Source organism: Vipera ursinii (assembly GCF_947247035.1).
Source record: "Vipera ursinii genome assembly, chromosome: 2".
NCBI classification, from domain to species: Eukaryota; Metazoa; Chordata; class Lepidosauria; order Squamata; family Viperidae; genus Vipera; species Vipera ursinii.
In genome coordinates, this window is record NC_139513.1 from 222,920,678 (window position 1) to 222,941,202 (window position 20,525).

The 20,525-nt window shown below is 38.7% G+C and overlaps 1 protein-coding gene across 3 annotated transcripts in view; it reads left to right on the plus strand.

The window, feature by feature from the left end:
* Positions 1-20,525, plus strand: part of BRD10 (bromodomain containing 10) — a 60,720-nt gene that overhangs the window by 15,264 nt on the left and 24,931 nt on the right. For 2 of the 3 annotated variants that reach the window (XM_083354027.1, XM_083354028.1), the window contains exon 2: positions 16,494-16,694. The exons of the other annotated variant lie outside the window; for it this stretch is intronic. In XM_083354027.1, coding sequence (XP_083210153.1) covers positions 16,494-16,694 — 201 coding nt within the window. The remainder of the gene's footprint in view (positions 1-16,493; positions 16,695-20,525) is intronic. 3 annotated transcript variants of the gene reach the window in all.

Consider the following 20,525-nt stretch of genomic DNA (forward strand, 5'->3'; position numbering starts at 1 on the left):
GATGATTCAGGCCTCCAGACGGCCTACAACAAACAGGATCTATGACTCCACTTGGAAGAGGTTCTGTAGTTGGTGTGCAAATAACCAGTTAAATCAGGGGTGTCAAACTCAATTTCATTGAGGGCCGCATCAGCATTGCGGTTGCCCTCAGGGGGCCGGGTGGGTATGGCCAGGGTGGGCAAGACTAACTGGGTGGGCGTGGCTAGAGTGCATATGGCCTACTGGATGGGCATGGCCAGCTCTACATCGTTCACATCCAGGGTGCCTATGGGGGCCTGGGCAGGAGTGGGACAGATCTGAGGGTCTCTGGCAGGAGGAGGGACTCTGGGCCAGGGCCAAGGCAGTGGGGGCCGTTCCCTCACTGTTTCCAGGATGGCTTCGCGGGCCACATGAAACCACTTCGCGGGCCGCATTCGGCCCCCGGGCCTTGTGTTTGACATGTCTGAGTTAGATCTTTCGGCTGTTACTATTCCGAGGATCTTGGACTATTTATTGGAGGGGCTCAGCAAGAGCTTGGCGCCCAATACCATCCGCCGACAAGTAGCAACTTTCTCCACCGTATTTACGTGGGGCAATTGAGAGACATTGGCTCAACATCCTATGGTACGCTCATTTCTCAAAGGAGCGACCAACACCACATCTCCAGTGGTTCACTGGTATCCCTCTTGGGATTTGTCATGGGTCTTGCAGACCCTTACCTCTCCTCCATTTGAACCCATCAGGACCTGTACTCTGCGGTTCTTGACAATTAAGGTGGCCTTCTTGATAGCCATCACGTCGGCTAGACACATTTCTGAATTGGCAGCTCTCTCTGTCAGACAGGACTTATGCATTTTTCATGCTGACAGGGTGGTCCTTCAATTGGATTCCTCCTTTATTCCTAAGGTCAATACTTGTTTCATAGAGCGCAGGAAGTCATTTTGCTGGATTTTTGTCCTCATCCATCTCATGCCTTGGAACAGCAATGGCACAATCTGGACGTCCGCAGGGCTTTACGCTACTATATTAAGCGGACAGCGTCTTTTCGCAAATCGGAAGCCCTCTTTGTTTCCTTTCAACCCTATATTATGGGCCGGAAGGTTTCTGCCTCCACTATAGGCAGGTGGATCAGGGCTTGTATTGCAGGGGCGTGCCAATCTCATTCCCTGTCAGTTCCTAGGTGTATCACTGCTCACTCCACTCGTAGTGCTGCAACTTCTGCAGCTTGGGCAACACAGGCGTCCATTGAGGACATTTGTAGAGCGGCGACATGGTCCTCACCTTCCCCTTTCATGAGGCATTATAAACTGGATAGGTTTGCCTCCGCAGGTGTCTCATTTGGCCAGAGAGTGCTACAACAGGTAGTGCCACAGGGTGGGACACAGGCCCAGACTGATTCCCTCCCATAGGGACAGGGCAGCTTTGGTATGTCCCATTTGTGGATTCTCCATCTATCATGCTGGAGAAGGAGCGTTGTCTTACCTGAACGCCTTTTCTCAGCATGATGATGGAGAATCCACACCCACCCCTTAGTGTCCATCAGGTCCTGTGTCAGGGGTATGGGAGCCAACACGTCGGACTGTCGTCATTTGCTTTGCCTTCATCGTGACTGGGAGGTGTCCTGGCCCAGGAGAGGCGTGCCAAGTTTGACTGACTTAGTCTAATTGGGCAGGAAGACAGAGTTAACCCATTCGTGGATTCTCCATCATCATGCTGAGAAAAGGCGGTCAGGTAAGACAACGCCCCTTTTCATCTACCTTTTCATTTTATAAAGGTACCAGATAATGATGTTCACTTTATTTTGTTGATACTTATCCAAAACTATGTGCTATTAGATGAGATTTTAGTATCAGTGGATTTTTGCATAAATCATTAGAATGTAAATTTGTAATAAATGCTGGTGATGCATATGATTAACTCCTTTGATCAAACTACAGAATATTTTGTCAAGTAGTCTAAATCAGAATCAACATACTACTAAATCTTGTGTTTGTTTGATTGATTGTAATCTTTAACTGGGTGGAACAGTGCATCACAGAACAAAAATATTTTTGAACCAAGGTACCGGTACCTCAGATGAACTAACTTGAAGAATGCATCCAAAATCTGGGACTCGTGTCTCCCATGGGATTGAAATTTGGTAAAGTTGTGACCACTTCAGTGCTGCTATGCTGCTGTACCACTGCAGGCAGCTGTGGTCACATGATGGTAATTTCCTGTGTTTCCTACAAGGAAAATCAAAGGGGAAGCTGGCAGGAAGTCAGAAGTCTCTCCTACTTCCATTGTTGTTGTTTTTTGCCTGCCCATGGTCATTGTATTATTCTATTTAGGTAAGGAAATATCTCTGAACCAGTGGTCACATGGGTCACCTAGATCAGGGATCCCCGGCCCATGGCTCACTACTGGGCCTTGAGCTCTTCAGAACCGAGCCGTGAAAGTGGTGGGCAAGCATTTGCATGCACACATTGCCACTTGTGCGAGCAGCAGGCAAGTGTGAGCAAGTATGCTCCATTTGCACGAGCAGTGGGCAAGTACGGGCAAGCATACTCCATTTATGTGAGTGGCGGGAAGGCGTGCCCACCACTTGCATAAACTGAGCTGTGCAGCATGGTTGCCCATCACTTGTGCAGAACCATCACCCACCCACCCACCCCAATCCGCCGGGCTGCAAAGCTGATCTAGTTGATGCCTGTATTTATTTTCACTTTTAGTTCTCTCTCTCTCTCTCTCTCTCTCTCTCACACACACACACACACACACACACAGACACACACACACACACACACACAGACAGAGAGAGAGAGAAAATTTATTAATTAGACATTTTAAATATTTCTCAAATGTTCTGAATATGAGTGAATTATATAAAGAGTTTTCACAACATTAATGGCAGTTGTTAAATCTCAAACATTCTTGAATGTAATTCCTAGGTTACTTTATATTTTGTGTAGAATTCATACATGCATATTTGGAAATTATATTAAGAAGCTCAATCTTCTTTCATATTTTTTATGGGATTCTTCTGTTCTGAAAGTGTTTCTTGAAAAAATTTTTATTGTCAATTAAAGATTGAGGATTCAGTTTTCCAAATCTTGAATTACCATATTTATCGGCGTATAACACGCACTTTTTCTTCTTGAAAATAGGGGGCAAATGATGTGTGCGTGTTATACGCCGATATAATGTTAATGACCCATAGTTATTTATTTGAAATTTAAGTTTTTTTCCTGAAATTTCCTTTTTAAAATGAGGTGCGTGTTATACGCCGGTGCGTGTTATACACCGATAAATACGGTACATCTCTGTGCAAATCTTTCAGCTAGTACCAAATTTGGGAGATCTTACTTAGTATAAATTATGTTTCCTGGGTCCTTTTGGAAGATCTATATATAATACTTTAGTTAATTATATTGCTGGAGTTCAAAATACAGTAGAAGAGTTTTCAGTTTTCTGTTTTTTTCCATAATGTTACATTTTTCTCTCCCTATTTCCTTCCCCACTCCCCCCAGCCAATATTACAATAAAATCTGTTATTTTCTTTTAGCAAAATCTTGGGTCTAGTAGGGATAACAGAGAAATGGATGTTGTATGTCCTACTTAGAAATTCTTATACTAGCCTTGTAAACTAAAAGTACAATATATTGCATCTATGTTGCAGATAGGAGACTGAAAGAACTTTACCCTAACATTTTTTTTGACAAAGTATTTCTTAAAGTGATATCTAGGACAACTTTATGCAAAAAATTACTAAAATAAAAGATTGATTTCTTGGTAATATCTTACTATCTTCTGGTACTTCTTTTTTAATTACAGGCCTCCATAGTAACCATTTTTCTTTGCACTTTAAAAAAGTAGCTGGATCTATTAATTAAAATCAGCAAAGTTGTCTAAATCACATATAAGCATTTCAGCAATAAAGTAATAACCCCATATAATAAACCTATCTCTTAGAAATTCAGGATACAATCCTATGCCCTTAGGATTCCAAAAATGATAAAAGGCAACTCTGTGTAGTGGTTAAGGTGCTAGCCTAAAAATTAGGAAATTGTGAGTTCTAGTCATGGCTTAGGTCGAAAACCAACTTGGTGACCTTGGGCCAGTCCCCCTCTCTCTGCCCAACCCATCTCACAGGGTTTGTTGTGGGGAAAAATAGGAGGAGGAAAACGTATTATGTATGTTCGCTGCCTTGAATTACTTATAAAGTAATAAAGACAGGATAAAAAACAGTCAAAAATAAGATTGAAAAAATGGTGAGCTGGATAATGTACACCTTGTATTATTTACTGATGTGCCATGTTCAGTTGAAGACCTTACTATAATTTGCTATTTTGTATAGTGAAATTTTATTCCAATATTAGTAAACATATGCATGAATATGCTGCTTAATTGGAAAGATAACTGTTTCAGAATGTAGACTATCAAAAGGGACAGATTAAGAAAATAACCAAAATAGAACAATAAACATTTGTCCTGTTTTTTTACTGTTTTATACAGGTACACTATTTTCAGATTTCAGCATCAGGTTAGTGTTCTTACTGCTGAAGAAACATCTCCTATAGGTATAATTACAAAATTCATAATCACATTTATTACATCCTCTGCTTTTAGTCTAATAAATTGTAGATAATTCCTTTACCTGTCACAAAATATAAATCCTTTCCAAAAAAAATGTGACAGTTATCAAATGATAATAGCTAATCAAATCCTATAGTATTCCAAATACTACTGGAGTTACTATTATACTTGTTTCCAAAATGAAAATGATGCCAAGATAATACATTATAATAAAATAAGAAATGTATATTCTATAACAGACATGTCAAAAACAAGGCCCGGGGGCCAGATGTGGCCCGCGAAGTGGTTACATGTGGCCCATGAAGCCATCCTGGAAACAGTGAGGGAACGGCCCCCACTGCCTTGGCCCTGGCCCAGAGACCCTCCTTCTGCCAGAGACCCTCAGATCTGTCCCACTCCTGCCCAGGCCCCCATAGGCACCCTTGATGCGAACGATGTAGAGTTGGCCATGCCCACCCAGTAGGCCATATGCACTCTAGCCACACCCACCCAGTAGGCCACGCCCACCCAGTAGGCCACACCCACCCAGGCCCCTGAGGGCAACCGCAATGCTGATGCGGCCCTCAATGAAATTGAGTTTGACACCCCTGTTCTATAAAATGTATAATCTAACATTTGGCACATGGGAGACAGAAGAAAGAAGAAAAGGAATATCTTGAATAATTTCTTCCTATCTTTAAATGTCTGCATGTCTGATTTGTTTTTTAAAAAAATGACAGTCCTTCTAGATGGAGTCATTTATTAGGATCCTGATAGTGGCTTACTACTGTCTTTTTTAAATTATACAAAGAATATATTCAGTTGTCTTCTAATTTGTAGGTAACCAAAATTATCATTACCTCTCCCAAAAAAGAAAAATAGTCAAATCTCTTAAAGAAACAGAAAATTTGCAAGATTTCAACCATTTTTATTTTTGAATAAAATACCTGCACAAAAGAATTCTATCTCAAAAGGAAAAAAATAAGGATCAAAGACCTCCTGCAATCTATATTTAAAATATGGACTAAAGTTACCCATTAACATATTAGAGATCAATGTATAAGATTGTTATTTTTTCAGTATAATGGAATCACTGCCATTTTCAGATAAGTGGATTTTTATTTTTATTTTTTAAACAAGTTTTATTGGTTTTTCAGTAAAAAGCATCATGATGACTGGGTAATCAGAGATTCAGTAACAGAATTTTCAGTACATAATTCAGGTTACATTATCAAAACATCCTTCTCAATTTCCCTTAACATTTCATACAACCAGTTTAAACTAATAAATTTCTAGAAATAGCATGGTCAATTGAAAAATTTGTTAATTCAACTTCATTGAAATATATCTATGTCCTGTTATTAAAGTTTACCAAATTTTAATTTTAATTATATTCAAATTTAGCCTTTAACATCCCAAACATCCCAAATTTCCCTTACATCCCAAACATCCCAAATTTCCCTTATTTCATTACAGCAAAAACTATAGCATCTAACATGTACACAGTGGCTGAGTAGCTATGTTCTACCTAATAAACATCATGTGTTTCACATCCTAATACATCACACGTTACTGACAGGACGACAGCCTATGTTTATCAGTCTACAACTATTTATACACAACCAGATTCTGTTTTAAATTTTAGCTAATTCTTAATTCTTAAATAGAATAATCAAACGTCTTTTAACATCAAAAGTGGGATCTATAAACCAAATTTCCATTGTGTCAGTGCACAAATTATAATGCCTAGAATAAGCCTAATAGATACATAAACACATTCTAGTTCTATCTCATAAACATTTTCTATTTTTGATCCTGATAGATCACTTATTACTAAAAGGATAATCTTTAATGGTTCTCTAAGAACTCACTTTTTAAATCTAACTCTGGGTTTCTTTTTTTGCCAATCAGGTTTCCAAACCAAGGCCTTTGAATTGCCAGGTCTCCCTTCGCTCCAGTACATATTATTTGAATCAAAGGAGGCCATGTAGCCATCAGTGATCCACAAAAACCAAACCATTTGTAATCATTATGTTGTTGTCCTGTTAGTTCTAGTCTCTGTATTTGCTCTAAAAACTTTTATCTTCAGTTTGGTCTGGATTCCTCTTCCATCTGGGTTCATCTGCTTTAAGTAAAGAGTCTTATCCAATTTTGTAATTAATGCTTGGCTATCCAGGCTTTCAGAAAACTGTCTTTGTTGATCTTCCACGTCCTCTTATGTTAGGATCACTATCTTGTACACTATCTTATACTTCTAAAGTTATAGGCTCTTTTGATGGAGTCAACAGTTGAGTATTAAGTTTTCCCATAGTTTGTTGTTGGTCCTTAAGGTTATTTGCCATAGTGAAAGTTCCTTGTACTTTTAGAGTTGTCGGTTCTTTGGATAGTTGTTGTTTATATTCCTCAGTCTCAATAGTAATATCTTCCAATTTTGTTATATTCTGAAGTATAAATTCTTTAGTTGCAGTCTGGGTTTCAATTTGTGACTTAAGGTTGGCATGTAAATTATTAAATCTGTAGATAGACATCTCAGTGACTCTGTAGATTGTTTCAAGTATGAGATTATAATCATATAACCTCTTCCCCGCTCATTGCCCCTCCAGGGCAACTTTCGACCCCTTTACAGGGGCCCCCCAATGAAGAAATCCAGGTGACACGAGGAGCAATTCCCTCGCACGTCTGGGAACACTGAAAGTCCAGAACCGGAAGCGGATAAGTGGATTTTTAAAGAGTCTTTCTTCCTTTATAATACTATCAATACTACTAACCAAAAGTATTTGAGGGTAACATAAAATTATTCATTCCTCTGCTGTTCATTTTGTAACACGAGACCTGGAAGTTTTAGAATTACAGTATTGTAACATTCAGCATCACTAGGGTAGAATGCCTTGCATCTGAAAAGCTAATTACCATTTTACAGTCTTGATTTTTCCATTTTGCTTTGCTGAAAGAGTTGATAACATCTGCATTTTTAATATTAGTTGTGGAGGTTTTAACATATTAGTTGGTAATATTCCTGGAGTGAAATGTGATAGAAAGCATCTGAGTTACACTTGTTTGATCAAGAGATTTTGTGGAGCTAATATCAGTGAAGCATCTAAGAAACCTGTGTTCTGTTCCATTGCTTTAACATGAAACTTCAGGAATTCATGATCTATACTTTTCTGCGGTAATACCATTGCTTACTTTAGTTGGAAAGTCTTTCACAAAACTTTCCTAAAGATAAGAACATTTGATACTACTTTAAGTCTACTTGAAGACTTATCTTAGTAATAATCTAAATCATTGGATTCAAAGGCAATATTTTAATTTTCACAAAAAGATTCTTGAAAAGCAATATATTCCAGGTTTTGCAGATCTTTTGAGTAGGAGATGAATTTAATCAAATTCTTATTGAATTTTCAATGTTCTACTAGTTTTGGTCTGTTTAATAGCTTTGTTGTATTATTGCACCATGTCTTTAAATGTTAAATGCATATGTACAGTTTATTAAAATGTAACTGTATATACCTTGAGAGGCTATATTAAACTTATTTTTCTCAAATCTATATTTATGCAAAGGTAAATTAATTTAGAGTGATACCCAATAATTGAGTAATGTGCTAATGTGCTTATCTCTTACTGTATATTTATTTATTTATTTATTTATTTATTTATTTATTTATGGGATGTATATCCCGCCCTATCTCCCGAAGGACTCAGGGCAGCTAACAACAAAACATATAATAAGTACAGAAATTAAGATAAAAATAAAATTAAAATCATCTGTGCAATAAATTAAAATTAAAAACTAAACATAAATTAAAAATTGTAAATATAATTAAAATGCCTGTCAGTCCAGGTCAGCCTGGTGGAATAGGAGTGTTTTGAGGCCGCGGCGAAAAGATTGGAGATTTTGGGCCATCGGAAGCTCAGGGGGGAGCTGATTCCATAGGACTGGCGCTCCCACAGAGAAGGCCCTCCCCCTGGGGGTCGCCAGCCGACATTGCCTAGCTGATGGTACCCTGAGGAGGCCTTCTCTGTGTGAGCGTATTGGGCGATGGGAATTCGTTCCCAGCAGCAGATGGTCCTGCAAGTATCCCGGGCCTAAGCCATGTAGGGCTTTAAAGGTAAGTACCAGCACCTTAAATCTCACCCGGAGGGCAACCGGTAGCCAATGCAGCTCACGCAGGAGGGGTGTAATATGGGAGTATCGGGGTGCTCCCATCACTACCCGTGCAGCTGTACTTTGCACCAGCTGAAGCCTCTGGGTGGTCTTCAAGGGCAGCCCCATGTAGAGAGCATTACAGTAGTCTATACGGGAGGTAACGAGTGTGAGGGGGACTGTACGTAGGGCATCTCGGTCCAGAAAGGGGCGCAATTGGTATATTAGGTGAATCTGGGCAAATGCCCCCCTAGCCACGACTCCAATATGATCTTCAAAACTGAGTCGTGAATCTAGGAGGACGCCCAGATTGTGTGCTCTATAAATGGGAGGTAACATCTCTCCTCCTATAGCTAAAGATGGAACCTCTTGGACTAAACGAGATGACGGTATGTAGAGCCACTCAGTCTTGGCCGGGTTGAGTCGAAGCCTGTTTTTTCCCATCCAAATCTGTACCGCTTCCAGGCAACGGGACATCACATTGAGGGCATCACTGGGTTGGTTCGGGGTGGAGATGAATAGCTGGGTATCATCAGCATATTGATGATATTTCACCCCGAAGCCACGAATGATCTCTCCCAGCGGCTTCATATAGATGTTGAACAGGAGGGGCGACAGCACCGATCCCTGAGGCACTCCACAACTAAGGGGCCTAGGGCTTGACCTCTGCCCCCCTGCTAACACCGTCAGCGAACGGTCCGAGAGGTAGGAGGAGAACCACCGCAGAACGGTGCCTCCCACTCCCAACCCTTCAAGACGACGCAGTAAGATACCGTGCTCGATGGTATCAAAAGCCGCTGAGAGATCTAATAGGACCAGGACAGAGGAATAACCTCTATCTCGGGCCCGCCAGAGATCATTCACCAGTGCGACCAATGCTGTCTCCGTGCTATACCCGGGTCTGAAACCCAATTGGTACGGTATATACAATATTATATATATTAAATGTTAATGCTTACAGCTGCTAAGATTTTTATAGGTCTTATAAACAGACTAAGCAAACATTATGCAAATGTATTACATATTAATTCAATTTGGCTGAATTATGGCTGCTGAGTTTGTAGTTCTTCATCTGTCTTAGTTAAACTATGGATGCATCATCCAGAACTGTATATAGTACCTTGCATATGAAATTGATTTATATTGGTTATGGTCACACTTTCTCAATTTAGCATATAAATCTATTCATCATGTAATGTTTAGATGTAGTAGAGGCAAAAAGTTATTTCCCTGATACATTAGCTTACAATTCAGTGCAAAACTAGATGTTATTAATTTTCAGAATGTACCCTGGATACTAACTGTTGCTCAAATGGCTGAATAGATGCCCCTAGAATGCAGTTTTTAAAGGTTGTAGGAATTGTAAAACAGTTAAGAAAGTGTCTTAAGACTTCAAAACAAGTTATGCAGTCCCTTAGTTTATCTCACTAAGCATAACAAGTTTCTTGAATATCACAAGATGTTCTATTGAGCTGAAGCTTTTTACATACTTTGTCAGTTCTCTTAACTTTTAAAATGCTTTGTCAATAATTCCAAAATGGTACATTCTTAAAACATTGTTATATAATCCAGATCATTGCTTAGATATCTCACCATACCAGGAGGCCCAAAATACATCTCTGTTTTAGATCCTTTTGAGTTGTAACCAAGTTTGAGAGAAACATTTACATGTTGCACCTGACTTTAAAAGTTGTAGTGTGTAGGGCAAGAATTAAATGGAGAAGCCTATGATTGATTGATGCAGCTTCCAGCTTCTCTCATAATTTGGTCCTGGGTACAGAATCAAAATAAAAGCATTTTATGTGTATTTAATAGTGAAATTTAAATGGAAAAATCAATATAGTAGTAAAGTTGCTAATTGTATAAGACCTTTCAGGAAAAAATGAGACTTCTTCCAGACCTTTTCTTCTCTCTCTAAACTAAACAAATCCCAATTTGGAATGTGGAGATTTACACTGAAACATTTGAACAATCAATCACTATGACATTCAATTCTTCCTGTAATAAACTGATATATAAAATTTACCTGTTTCACTAGGAGAGGACTTAACACTTGTTTACTGCTCAGAGTTTTTCCCATTCCAATACAGGTAATCCCCAAGTTACGAGCATTCATTTAACACTCGTTCAAAATTACCCAACAAGCGCCCCCTAGGGTTTACAAGCAAGTCCCAAAATTGCAGTACCATGGCAGTTGTTCACCCTTACAAATGACTGCAGAGTCTCTGCAACTTTTACCCTATCCCCCCCCCACTCCCCACAACTGCTTCCCCCTCCCTTCCTGCTATGCCAGATACACTCATCTTGCAAAATATGTCTCCTCTCTGCCACGGTTTGTTTCCCTTTGAGGGACAGGAGAGTCGGCTTGGAAATGCTTTTCGCTCCAACAATGGAAGCTCCTGGGAGCTATAATGTCACGCAAGTTCAAACTCAAATTCTCTGCAAAAGACAACATGGCCCCCAGAAGCTTCCATTCTCGGGGGGGGGATTGTTTGCTTTGTTTGCATGCTTATGGGGCATAGCATGGAATCGGAGTTGGCCAGGCACAGGAACCAATGCCATTCGTTGCCAGTGTGCTTCTCACTTGCTGCTGCTTGCTCATTGTCCTTAGTTTGAGGGTAGAAACAAAGCCTTCAACTGAGTAGGGAAGCTTCATGGAGCCAGCCCCTTGCTCCTGCATCCAGCAGTGGCAGCCACCTGAGCGGCCATGATCCCTCCCTCCCTCCCCAGCCAGCCAGCCACCCCGCCCAACCTACTCCTTGCCTGACCGGCTGGCTGGCACAAATCCTGACTGATCTTTTCCTTGTCGTCCTCCCCACTCAAGGGGCGGCAGCGTCTTGAGTTTCTCATCTCTGTCCGAAACGAAGAAAGCAGCAGCAGCAGGATTGCTCTCAAGAAGACCGTGCACTGCTCGCTCGAGTGCGCCAGCCTTATTGAAAGCAATCCTGCTACTGCACTTCCGTTTTCTTCCACTCGGAAGGAGCCGAGAAACTCAGGCTGCTGCCGCCTCTTGAGTAAGCAGGTTGAAAAGGAGAAGAGCAGTCAGGATTTGTGCCAGCCAGATGGTCAGGCAAGGAGTAGGTCAGGCGGGGAGGCTGGCTGGGGAGGGGGGGGATCATGGCCAATCAGGTGGCTGCTGCTGCCAGTGGCTTAGGTTTTGAAACGCTTCATAGGTGCTGAAACACTTTTTATCTGAGCGAAGACCTGACAAAGACTGCAAGTTCCATGTGGCTGCCAGTGCGCGCTTAGAACCGGAGCAGAAGTCTCCATTTCTCAAGTACCCTATTCCAGGCGTATGGAGTTTGCAGTCTCTTGTCAGGTTTCCATTTCTCAAGTACCCTATTCCAGGCGTATGGAGTTTGCAGTCTCTTGTCAGGTTTCCATTCCATTCGTTTTCACACACCCCATAGGTGCTCAAACTTTTTTTAGCTTGATGGAGACCTGACAGAGACTGGAAGCTCCTGATGGCTGCCAATGGGGCATTTGAGAAATGGATTGTTTTGCTCCATTTCTAAGCATGCATTTGCGTGCAGATTGAGCTTCCAGTCTCTCCAAGGTCTCCATCCTGGTGAAAATTGTTCCGGTAGTGGTAGAAAGGAGATAGGCACCGCAAACACCGCGAGAGTTCAAGCTCCCATTCTCTGCAGAAGAGGATGGGTGCCTGAACTCGCACAATATTACAGGCACCCAGGAGCTTCCATCAACTCTCCTCTCCCTCAAAGGCAGAAACTGCGGCAGAGAGAAGTTTCTTTTCAATGTGAGTCTGGCGCGGCAGGAGGAGAGGGGAAAGCATGAGAAATCTTAGTGGGTCGGGAAGGCCTTGGGGGCTTGTTCCATCACTAGGGCCCCCCCCTTGGTCTTCCCCACCCTGAGATACCTCATGTTCGCTTAATGAGCCACAAGCATCTTAATGAGCAGGGAGTGATCTCATTCAAGGTATGAGATTCACTCCCACAAATTCTCAAGCTAAGAATTACATTTGTAACTCGAGGACTCCCTGTATTCCACTTTGCTCCCTCTGCTTTTAGGAGGGCAGACAATTGTATTATTAAATAACGTTAAGATCTTAAGTACCATTTATAACCAAAATGATACCACCAACCATCTTCAGGAGGACCTCAGTATTTTTGTAGTTTTTAGTATGTGTTTATGAATGTATTTTGTTGTTGTTGTTAGCTGCGAAGTCGTGTCCGACCCATCGCGACCCTATGGACAACATTCCTCCAGGCCTTCCTGTCCTCTACCATCTTCTGGAGTCCATCTAAGCTCACGCCTACTGCTTCAGTGACTCCATCCAGCCACCTCATTCTCTGTCGTCCCCTTCTTCTCTTGCCCTCAACCTTTCCCAGCATTAGGCTCTTCTCCAGTGAATCCTTCCTTCTCATTAGGTGGCCAAAGTATTTGAGTTTTAGCTTCATTATGAATGTATACATTTGTATATAAAATATGGCAAAACTCTTAATGGAGAAAAGTTCTCAAAGAAGAAAAACTTGGGTTATATGAAATAGAATTAGTTGGAAAAAGTCATGAACCAAAAACCCATTACAGGGTAATTTGTCTTTATTTTTCAGCCTAGAATTTTTGGACTTTCTTAAGAGAACCTACCGTAGTATGTTGAAATAAAGAGATTAATTGGATGGATTATCTTCCAGATTGACTCTTGCAAGACACAAAGATATTTTATTTATTTTCTTGCAATTCAAATCCACAATAAAGAATCAGCACAGCAAGAAACCTAAAAGAAATTTAGAAATTAAACCATATCTTTGATCGTATCCATAAACATCTCCCAGGAATTATAAACAAATTAGCAAATAGGGCCTATTTGATCGATCTCTGCTTAAAAGGAAGTTTCCATCCCCAAACACCTTGCAGTGTTTCCTCACTATTAAGCATATTATACTTAAGTGCAACTATGCACATCTTGCAAATGCTTACCAATTTTTCCAGACATCTAATTTCCATTATACCATATTTGCATAGTTTTAATGAAAACATCAGTCTACCTATTTTTCCTCGTATTTTGAGCCCCTGAGAATAGATGTAGCTGTAGACAGAAGATTTATGAATAAAGGAAATGTTACATAAAATGCATTTTAATTTTTGGCACAATTGCTCCTACTCTGTCTTCTCTTTTGTCACTAATTACTAAAGATTGCGATGGTACAAATTCAAGGGGAAAAGGGAAAAAAGCACTTATTAGTAGTTCATTGAAGCAACTGTTTCTTTTATAGGGTCACAGTAGTTCCCCCTGTGTCTTTTCCTAGGATTGCTTGGCTGCTATCTTGAATTGTAGCAAGATCCCAGGAAAAATTCCCCTTAATTAAAGGTTTAAATTGTATGCATGCCCATTAGTGTTGTGGAATAACTTTCCCTTTGAATCTGATGTGCTGCATTGCTCTAATAATATAATGTTTTTATTAAACATTGCCATTAAAAAGATAAAAATGAATGCAAACTAAGAAAAAGAAAAAGGATGTAAAACAAAAAGTAGAAAAAGAAAACAGAAAAAATAAGAATATAGTAAAAGAAGAGAAAAGAAATGAATACATGACTTCCCCCTTTATGCTATAGAAACTTGTCATGAGCAATTTCCGAAAATGATTAGAGGATGTGTCCATAAAGACATCAATAGCAGTTTTAGCAGAAGTGGAGTTTCCTTGTCTCCTGGAGCTCTAAACCCACCAGTTCTTGCAAGGACCAATTGGGTGGAACACTTTTGGCCAACCCCAAGTTATCAGCTCCACTCTTGGTATAGCCATCTTCAGTTCACCATTTCTTCCCTAGAACTCCTATAGCTATGTATATGTAGGGGTGTGGTCTGTACATATGTTGTATATAGTATGTTTAGGTGTGTGTCATGTATGTGTTTCATTTTGAGAGCGGGCAGCTAAATTTCATTTTTGATGTGTGCCGTTGTGCCCACAGTAAAAAAAAAAGACAATAAAGATTATCTTATCTAGTAGCATTTTAAAGGCTGCCGATATTTGGATATTTATTTAATAGCAGGTTTCAGTGAACTGGAGCATGTTCCTTATGAGCATAATGAGTTTGAAAAGTAAACGGGTCCCTCATCTCAATCAAGATTTAGTCTATCTGCGTACAGCTAAAAACTACTGAACGTATGCTCAGATCAAAAGAATGGCACAAATAAAAGGGCATTTTGAAATCTGAATTTTAATATTCAAAAACAGAGAATGCTTCAATGCACATGTGAAATGGGACAAAGAAGCATTGGCTGTATTTAAATGTCAGACTAAATCAAAAATGTTTTGAATTACAGTTGATTTAGTTAGAAGCTTGTTGCACACACCTGCTCAGCCATTTTCACTTGGCTCTTCCAATTCAGTGGGAGCAGCGAGACAGATCAAAGAAACACATTGCCTTGTTCCTTAGAATGTGGCCAGAACCAGCACTTCTAGTTTGCTCTTCTGTAGCTGGAAACCATGTTTATTTCTTGGCTGTAGATTCTGGCTTATTAAATCAGGGATAAGGAGGAGCTTCCATATGTTCTACTTCTAGCAGGAGAAGTCAAGCAAAAGTGATTTGAGTAATAATAGTTCCTCCTAAAATCTGTGTATGCAGGAAATGCAGACAAATCAGAAGTCTACTAAGTTCTGCATCTTGTCAGTTATTATGTTAATCCATAAGGCAAACCATAATCACTTGTGTATGAGTGAAATGCTTATGAGATTATGGGTAATTAATAAACTATAACTAATGCAAAAAATCTAATAGACAATTCAGACTAATAGTTGTTCTAGCAGTAATTATAATAAACTAGTGGAACTCAAAGGTTACAAATAAAAGGCAACTGGGGATAAAAAAACTTGGCAGATTGAACAATATGAATTTATTTATGTCATCCTCTCTTGCTCTTTTCAGTTTCACATTGTGCTTTACACAACTGTGAGTTATCAGGGCATATAAAACAACCATAGTTGCCACAAAAGTGGAACTGGAAGCCACAAATGGTGTGGGCTATATGAGCAATAATGTTTATAAAGCATATTCTTATGAGGAAATAAAATTATATTTCTCATCAAAAATCAGTTGTTTACTGGTTCAGAATAGAAATGCTTGCTTTTAATGTTTCTGATTTTTACAAAAACTACAGTGAAGAGGAAGCAGTCACAATTTCAAATCTGCATTCTTACTAAGTACCCACAAAATACATTGTGCTGGTGATGATGCTTTTTTTTCTATAACTTAATAATTTAAGCAGGGGAGATTCTGAATTGGAGGAAAGAAGTGCAAATGAGAAGGTGAAAATATAAACAAGTGTAATTAAGATTCAGATTCAGTAGCACCTAATCCAGATAATCATATATCTGTGCATACACACACACACACACACAGAGAGAGAGAGAGAGAGAGAGAGAGACAGAGTAGTATTTTAAGTGTAAGGGGCAGTTTGAGCATTTGCTCACAAAAGAAATACTGGAGATACCTGATCAAGTGGTTCTACATAGAGTTGCAATATTTATCCCATTCCAGAGTCTCTTATTTTTTCTTGAAGTTTTATTAATTAATTAATTAATTCAAATGTGTTAATGGAAGCTGGCATTACATAAAATCCAGGTTGGTGTTTTAGAGGAAAAATTGTTTCATTTTAATTAAAGTATCTTCATTCAAAGCATATGATGACACATATGCGCATAGTGAGGAGGATATTTTGCTATCAGAATACATGTCAGAGTAACACCTAGAGAGTAGTCTAATTGAGCTGCTTTTGTAAATGTGAAAAAGTGTAGTTGCTGGATTACTGCTGCTCAGGAAAAACATTCTTGTGCATTTATTTGATTTTTCTTTCAAGGCATTTAAGAGAGAAGACAGCAATAGCAGTAACATCTAAAGGGTTCTATGGGCTGGAAGATGAGAAGGGAACAGCTTATACTTCAACAAGGCGTCGTTCTACACCCCGCAGTTTAGCAGGCTTGACTACAGGCGTGTTTGAATCCGTAATGGTTCAGGTTCTGAGACAGGAAGAACAACAGAGAGCAAAAGAAGAAAAGAGGTAAAAGGCAAAAGTGGAATGTGTTTAGCTATTCTTTATTTATTTTGTCCCTCCAAGCTTTGCCCCTTAAAAAATCAAACATTTCACTTGCCCCTCGTTTCTGATTCAAAATGGATTTCCAAAAGAAATCTAAATAGTTAACAGTTTTAGGTAATCTAATAATTATGCCATTGTATCTGTATTTAGAAAAATAAGACATTTTTGTAGAATCAAAACATATGAAATACGCTTTTATATAATGTCTTAAGAATTAGACACTGCTCTAAGAGTACAGAATTTTAAAAATTGAATCGTTATTTTCTTGTGGGTAGCATCCAATTTTGCCTAGATGCTGGTAGAATGGTACTGGTTGAGGAATCACCTACCCAGTCTCGCTTCACTTTATGTTTCCCAGTCAGCTTTCAGAAGTTCACGGGAGGATGCAGGGAGAGGAGGGTATCAAGTTGTCTACTCACATAACAGTGGCGGTAGCTTTGACTGTTCATTTCATTAGTACCCTGCTTTGGAACAAAAAACGGCCTTTTTTTTATTTGAAAGCCATTCGATAGCAAAGCATCTCAAAGAATTTTATTCTGTGGTTTTTTTAAATTTAGACCTTAGTTCAAATGTCAACATAGTTAACATTTCTTCTATTTCTTTTACATTATTAATAGTTTACAATTAGGTTTAATGTAGCATTAATATATGAGGTTATATAAAATCAGGAGGAAGGTGGAAAAGCAGCCTGAAGAAGAAGGAAAATGATAATTTGGTAGAGCGGCTTGGCTTGGAAAGCTTTCACTCACTATTAATCAAAATGAACTTTCATGAAAGATTCTCTTTTGAATTATGAAAATTAATTTTGGTATGTAGGGTTATCTCAGTTGATGGCAAAAGTTTCTATTTGTTTCAGTGTGATAACAATAGGAAATACAGATATTAGAAACTCTGAAATTTATGGTTTTTTTTCTAGCCAAGTTTAATAAACTGAATGTATCTTTTTTTGCTAAAAAATAGTTAGGCATAGCTTTTGCAAGTTTTTCTTTATATAAAATGGTAATAATAATAAACCCATTGGAATGTGTAAAAATATAGCAAACATAGTAAACCTGTAAAAAAGTTACATAACAAATTTAAGACATACATAAGGTTTAGGGAAAAACATACGCATAGAAATAAGAAATAGTTTGTGAAAAAGTAGCTAGTTAGAGGTATATAAGTCTAAGCAAGGGGATAGATCTTCAATTTTATTGATAAATGCATTTTTATTTTTGTAAAGAATGTATTATTTTTGTAAGTCTTCCTCTGCAACAAGAGGATACAAAACAATTCTTGTCTTTAGTTTATACCATTCTTCTAAAAAACCTCATTATATTACACCATTCCTTCATTTTGGCCACTTCTTTTTTCCTGAATTTCTGGAGTTCACACGTTCTCTTATATTGAAGTAGGAAATCTGCAGGTATGTTTTGTTTCTCAGCTTGTTCGCAGATAGAAACTTGTACAATTTTTGGACAAAATTCTATCAGGAACAAAATTCATTTATTAAATCTACCTAATTGGTCAATAATTAATAATCACTTTACATTCCCAGTCCCATAGGTACACATTAAGTGCCTTGACGGCCCAAAGTATTTGTTAGGAGATGTTAAATAATTGGTGCATTGGTCCCTGTCTCTAAAGGAAGCAGACTTGTGCATACCTTTAGAGAGGGATTTCATTCACAAGCAAATTTGTCTGAAACCATGTTGTGATGGCAGACGGTTAGAGCAGCTGTTTCCAGGCAGAAGATCTAGGCAGGGCTTTGGACAGCTATGCCAAGTGTTTGAGGAGCTACAGCTACCTTTGCAATATGGATCCAGAAAATCATTCACCTGATCTACAAAAAGTAATTTGTTACTCATGTCAAGTACTCAAATGTTAATACTGGATGAATTTGACATTTAGAAATAATTTCACAAATATGTGTCTATTTCTGAACATTTACATGTAATTCTAAAGTTATTTTATTAAGCTAGTTTCACTTTTGCTGTTAAAGGACCTTTCTGAGATCGCCTCATCCATACAGCACTCTAAGCCATAATATGCTTTTATATATATATGAGCTCCTTCATTGTGCTTTTCAATCAAGCCATGATTTTTGAAGTATTGTATGAACCAGCTGTTGTGGCTTTCTAAATGAACCATGGCTTAGGATAATGTCTGCATCCAGTTAATGTTAATCCTTTTATATTTGTATTTCTCTTCATAATTTAATTATTAACAATTTCCCTGAATTAGGCTCTATATATGTGAGTCTAATCTCCATCATCTTCTATGTGATTGAGGAGCATATTAATTATAGATGAGTCAAATATATCTGGGGGCAGAATAATTAGAATAGAATAGAGCTGGAAGGGACCTTGGAGGTCTTCAAATCCAGCGCCCCGCTCAAGCAGGAGAACCTATACCATCTCAGGCAAGTGACTGTCCAGTCTCTTCTTAAAAATCTCCAGTGATGGAGCACCCACGATTTCTGGAAGCAAGCTGTTCCACTGGTTAATTATCCTCACTGTCAGGAAGTTTCTCTTTAATTCCAGGTTGCTTCTCTCTTTGGTCAGTTTCTAACCATTGTTTCTCATCCGTTCCTCTGGTGCTGTGGTGAATAACGTGACCCTCTCTTCTTTGTGGCAGCCTCTCAAATACTGGAATACTGCTATAATGTCTCCCTTATTTCTCCTTTTCTTTAGACTAGCCAAACCCAAGTCCCGCAGCCGTTCTTCATATGTTTTAGTTCCAGGCCTTTGATCATCTTAGTTGCTCTTCTCTGAATTTTTTCCAAACTCTCAACATCTTTTTGTGATAGGATGACTAAAATTGGCTGCAGTATTAGACATGCTTGGCTATGTATTGTTATTGCATACAGTTTAGAGGATTATCAATACCTCAGTTTAAAAAAAAGCACTTTGATTTGTAAAGTCATTGTAAAGACAAAAGCATATCAATATAATCAAGTATTGATATATGAACCAAGCTAAGGTAGTTTTAAATATACAAAATACCCTTTTCTTGTTTGTTACTACATATGCAATTTTGAACCAATCCACATAATTATTCCAAGGATGAAAGCATGGAAGCTCTGTTTGTGTTTCAAACTTTCTAGAATTCACCAAAAAAAGGAGAACTGCTCAATTAACAGTCTCCCTAAATGTTCTTCAAGAGCAGGGGAGCTCTCATTCTTTACAGAATAAAATTACAATTATAATTGTATTTGTGTATGACTTCCCTCCTTCTCCATTTTTAAAATTATTTTTTTATCAAAACATTTAATCTATATTAAATATTCAATTGTCATTTGCATTATTTTATGCAGGCTATGCTATATAACATGACAACTCTTACCACAAACTTGCTGATAAATGTTGTTTGGGGAGACAAGTACTAAGACAGCTGACTAGCAGTGTTTTGGGAAGACAGACACTGAAGGGGTGGGCAGGAGTTGTCTAGCTATCTGGCAATTTTTTAAAAAAGCTTACAATAGACCACTCAAGGAACCTCTACAGACTTTTGGGCTGCAGTTTGAGAATCAAAGCCTTGCACCTATAAATGGGATGGGACTACACATTTAGAAGGAAATGTAGGTTGAGATCTAAGTGTAGAAAAGTTCTGCTTCTGAACTTCCCTTTAATTCCTCTCATATTTTTTTTGTAGTTGCAGCCATCCATACCCCAATGAACTACTTTCAAATTCTTGGAAGCAATTTTTCACATAGCCCAGTCAGAGAGCATTCCTGATTTGTATGTACCAATGTATCCAAAGAGATTCGGTCCTTTGGCTGCAATTTTTATTCTTGAAGCAATTTCAGAATTTCTA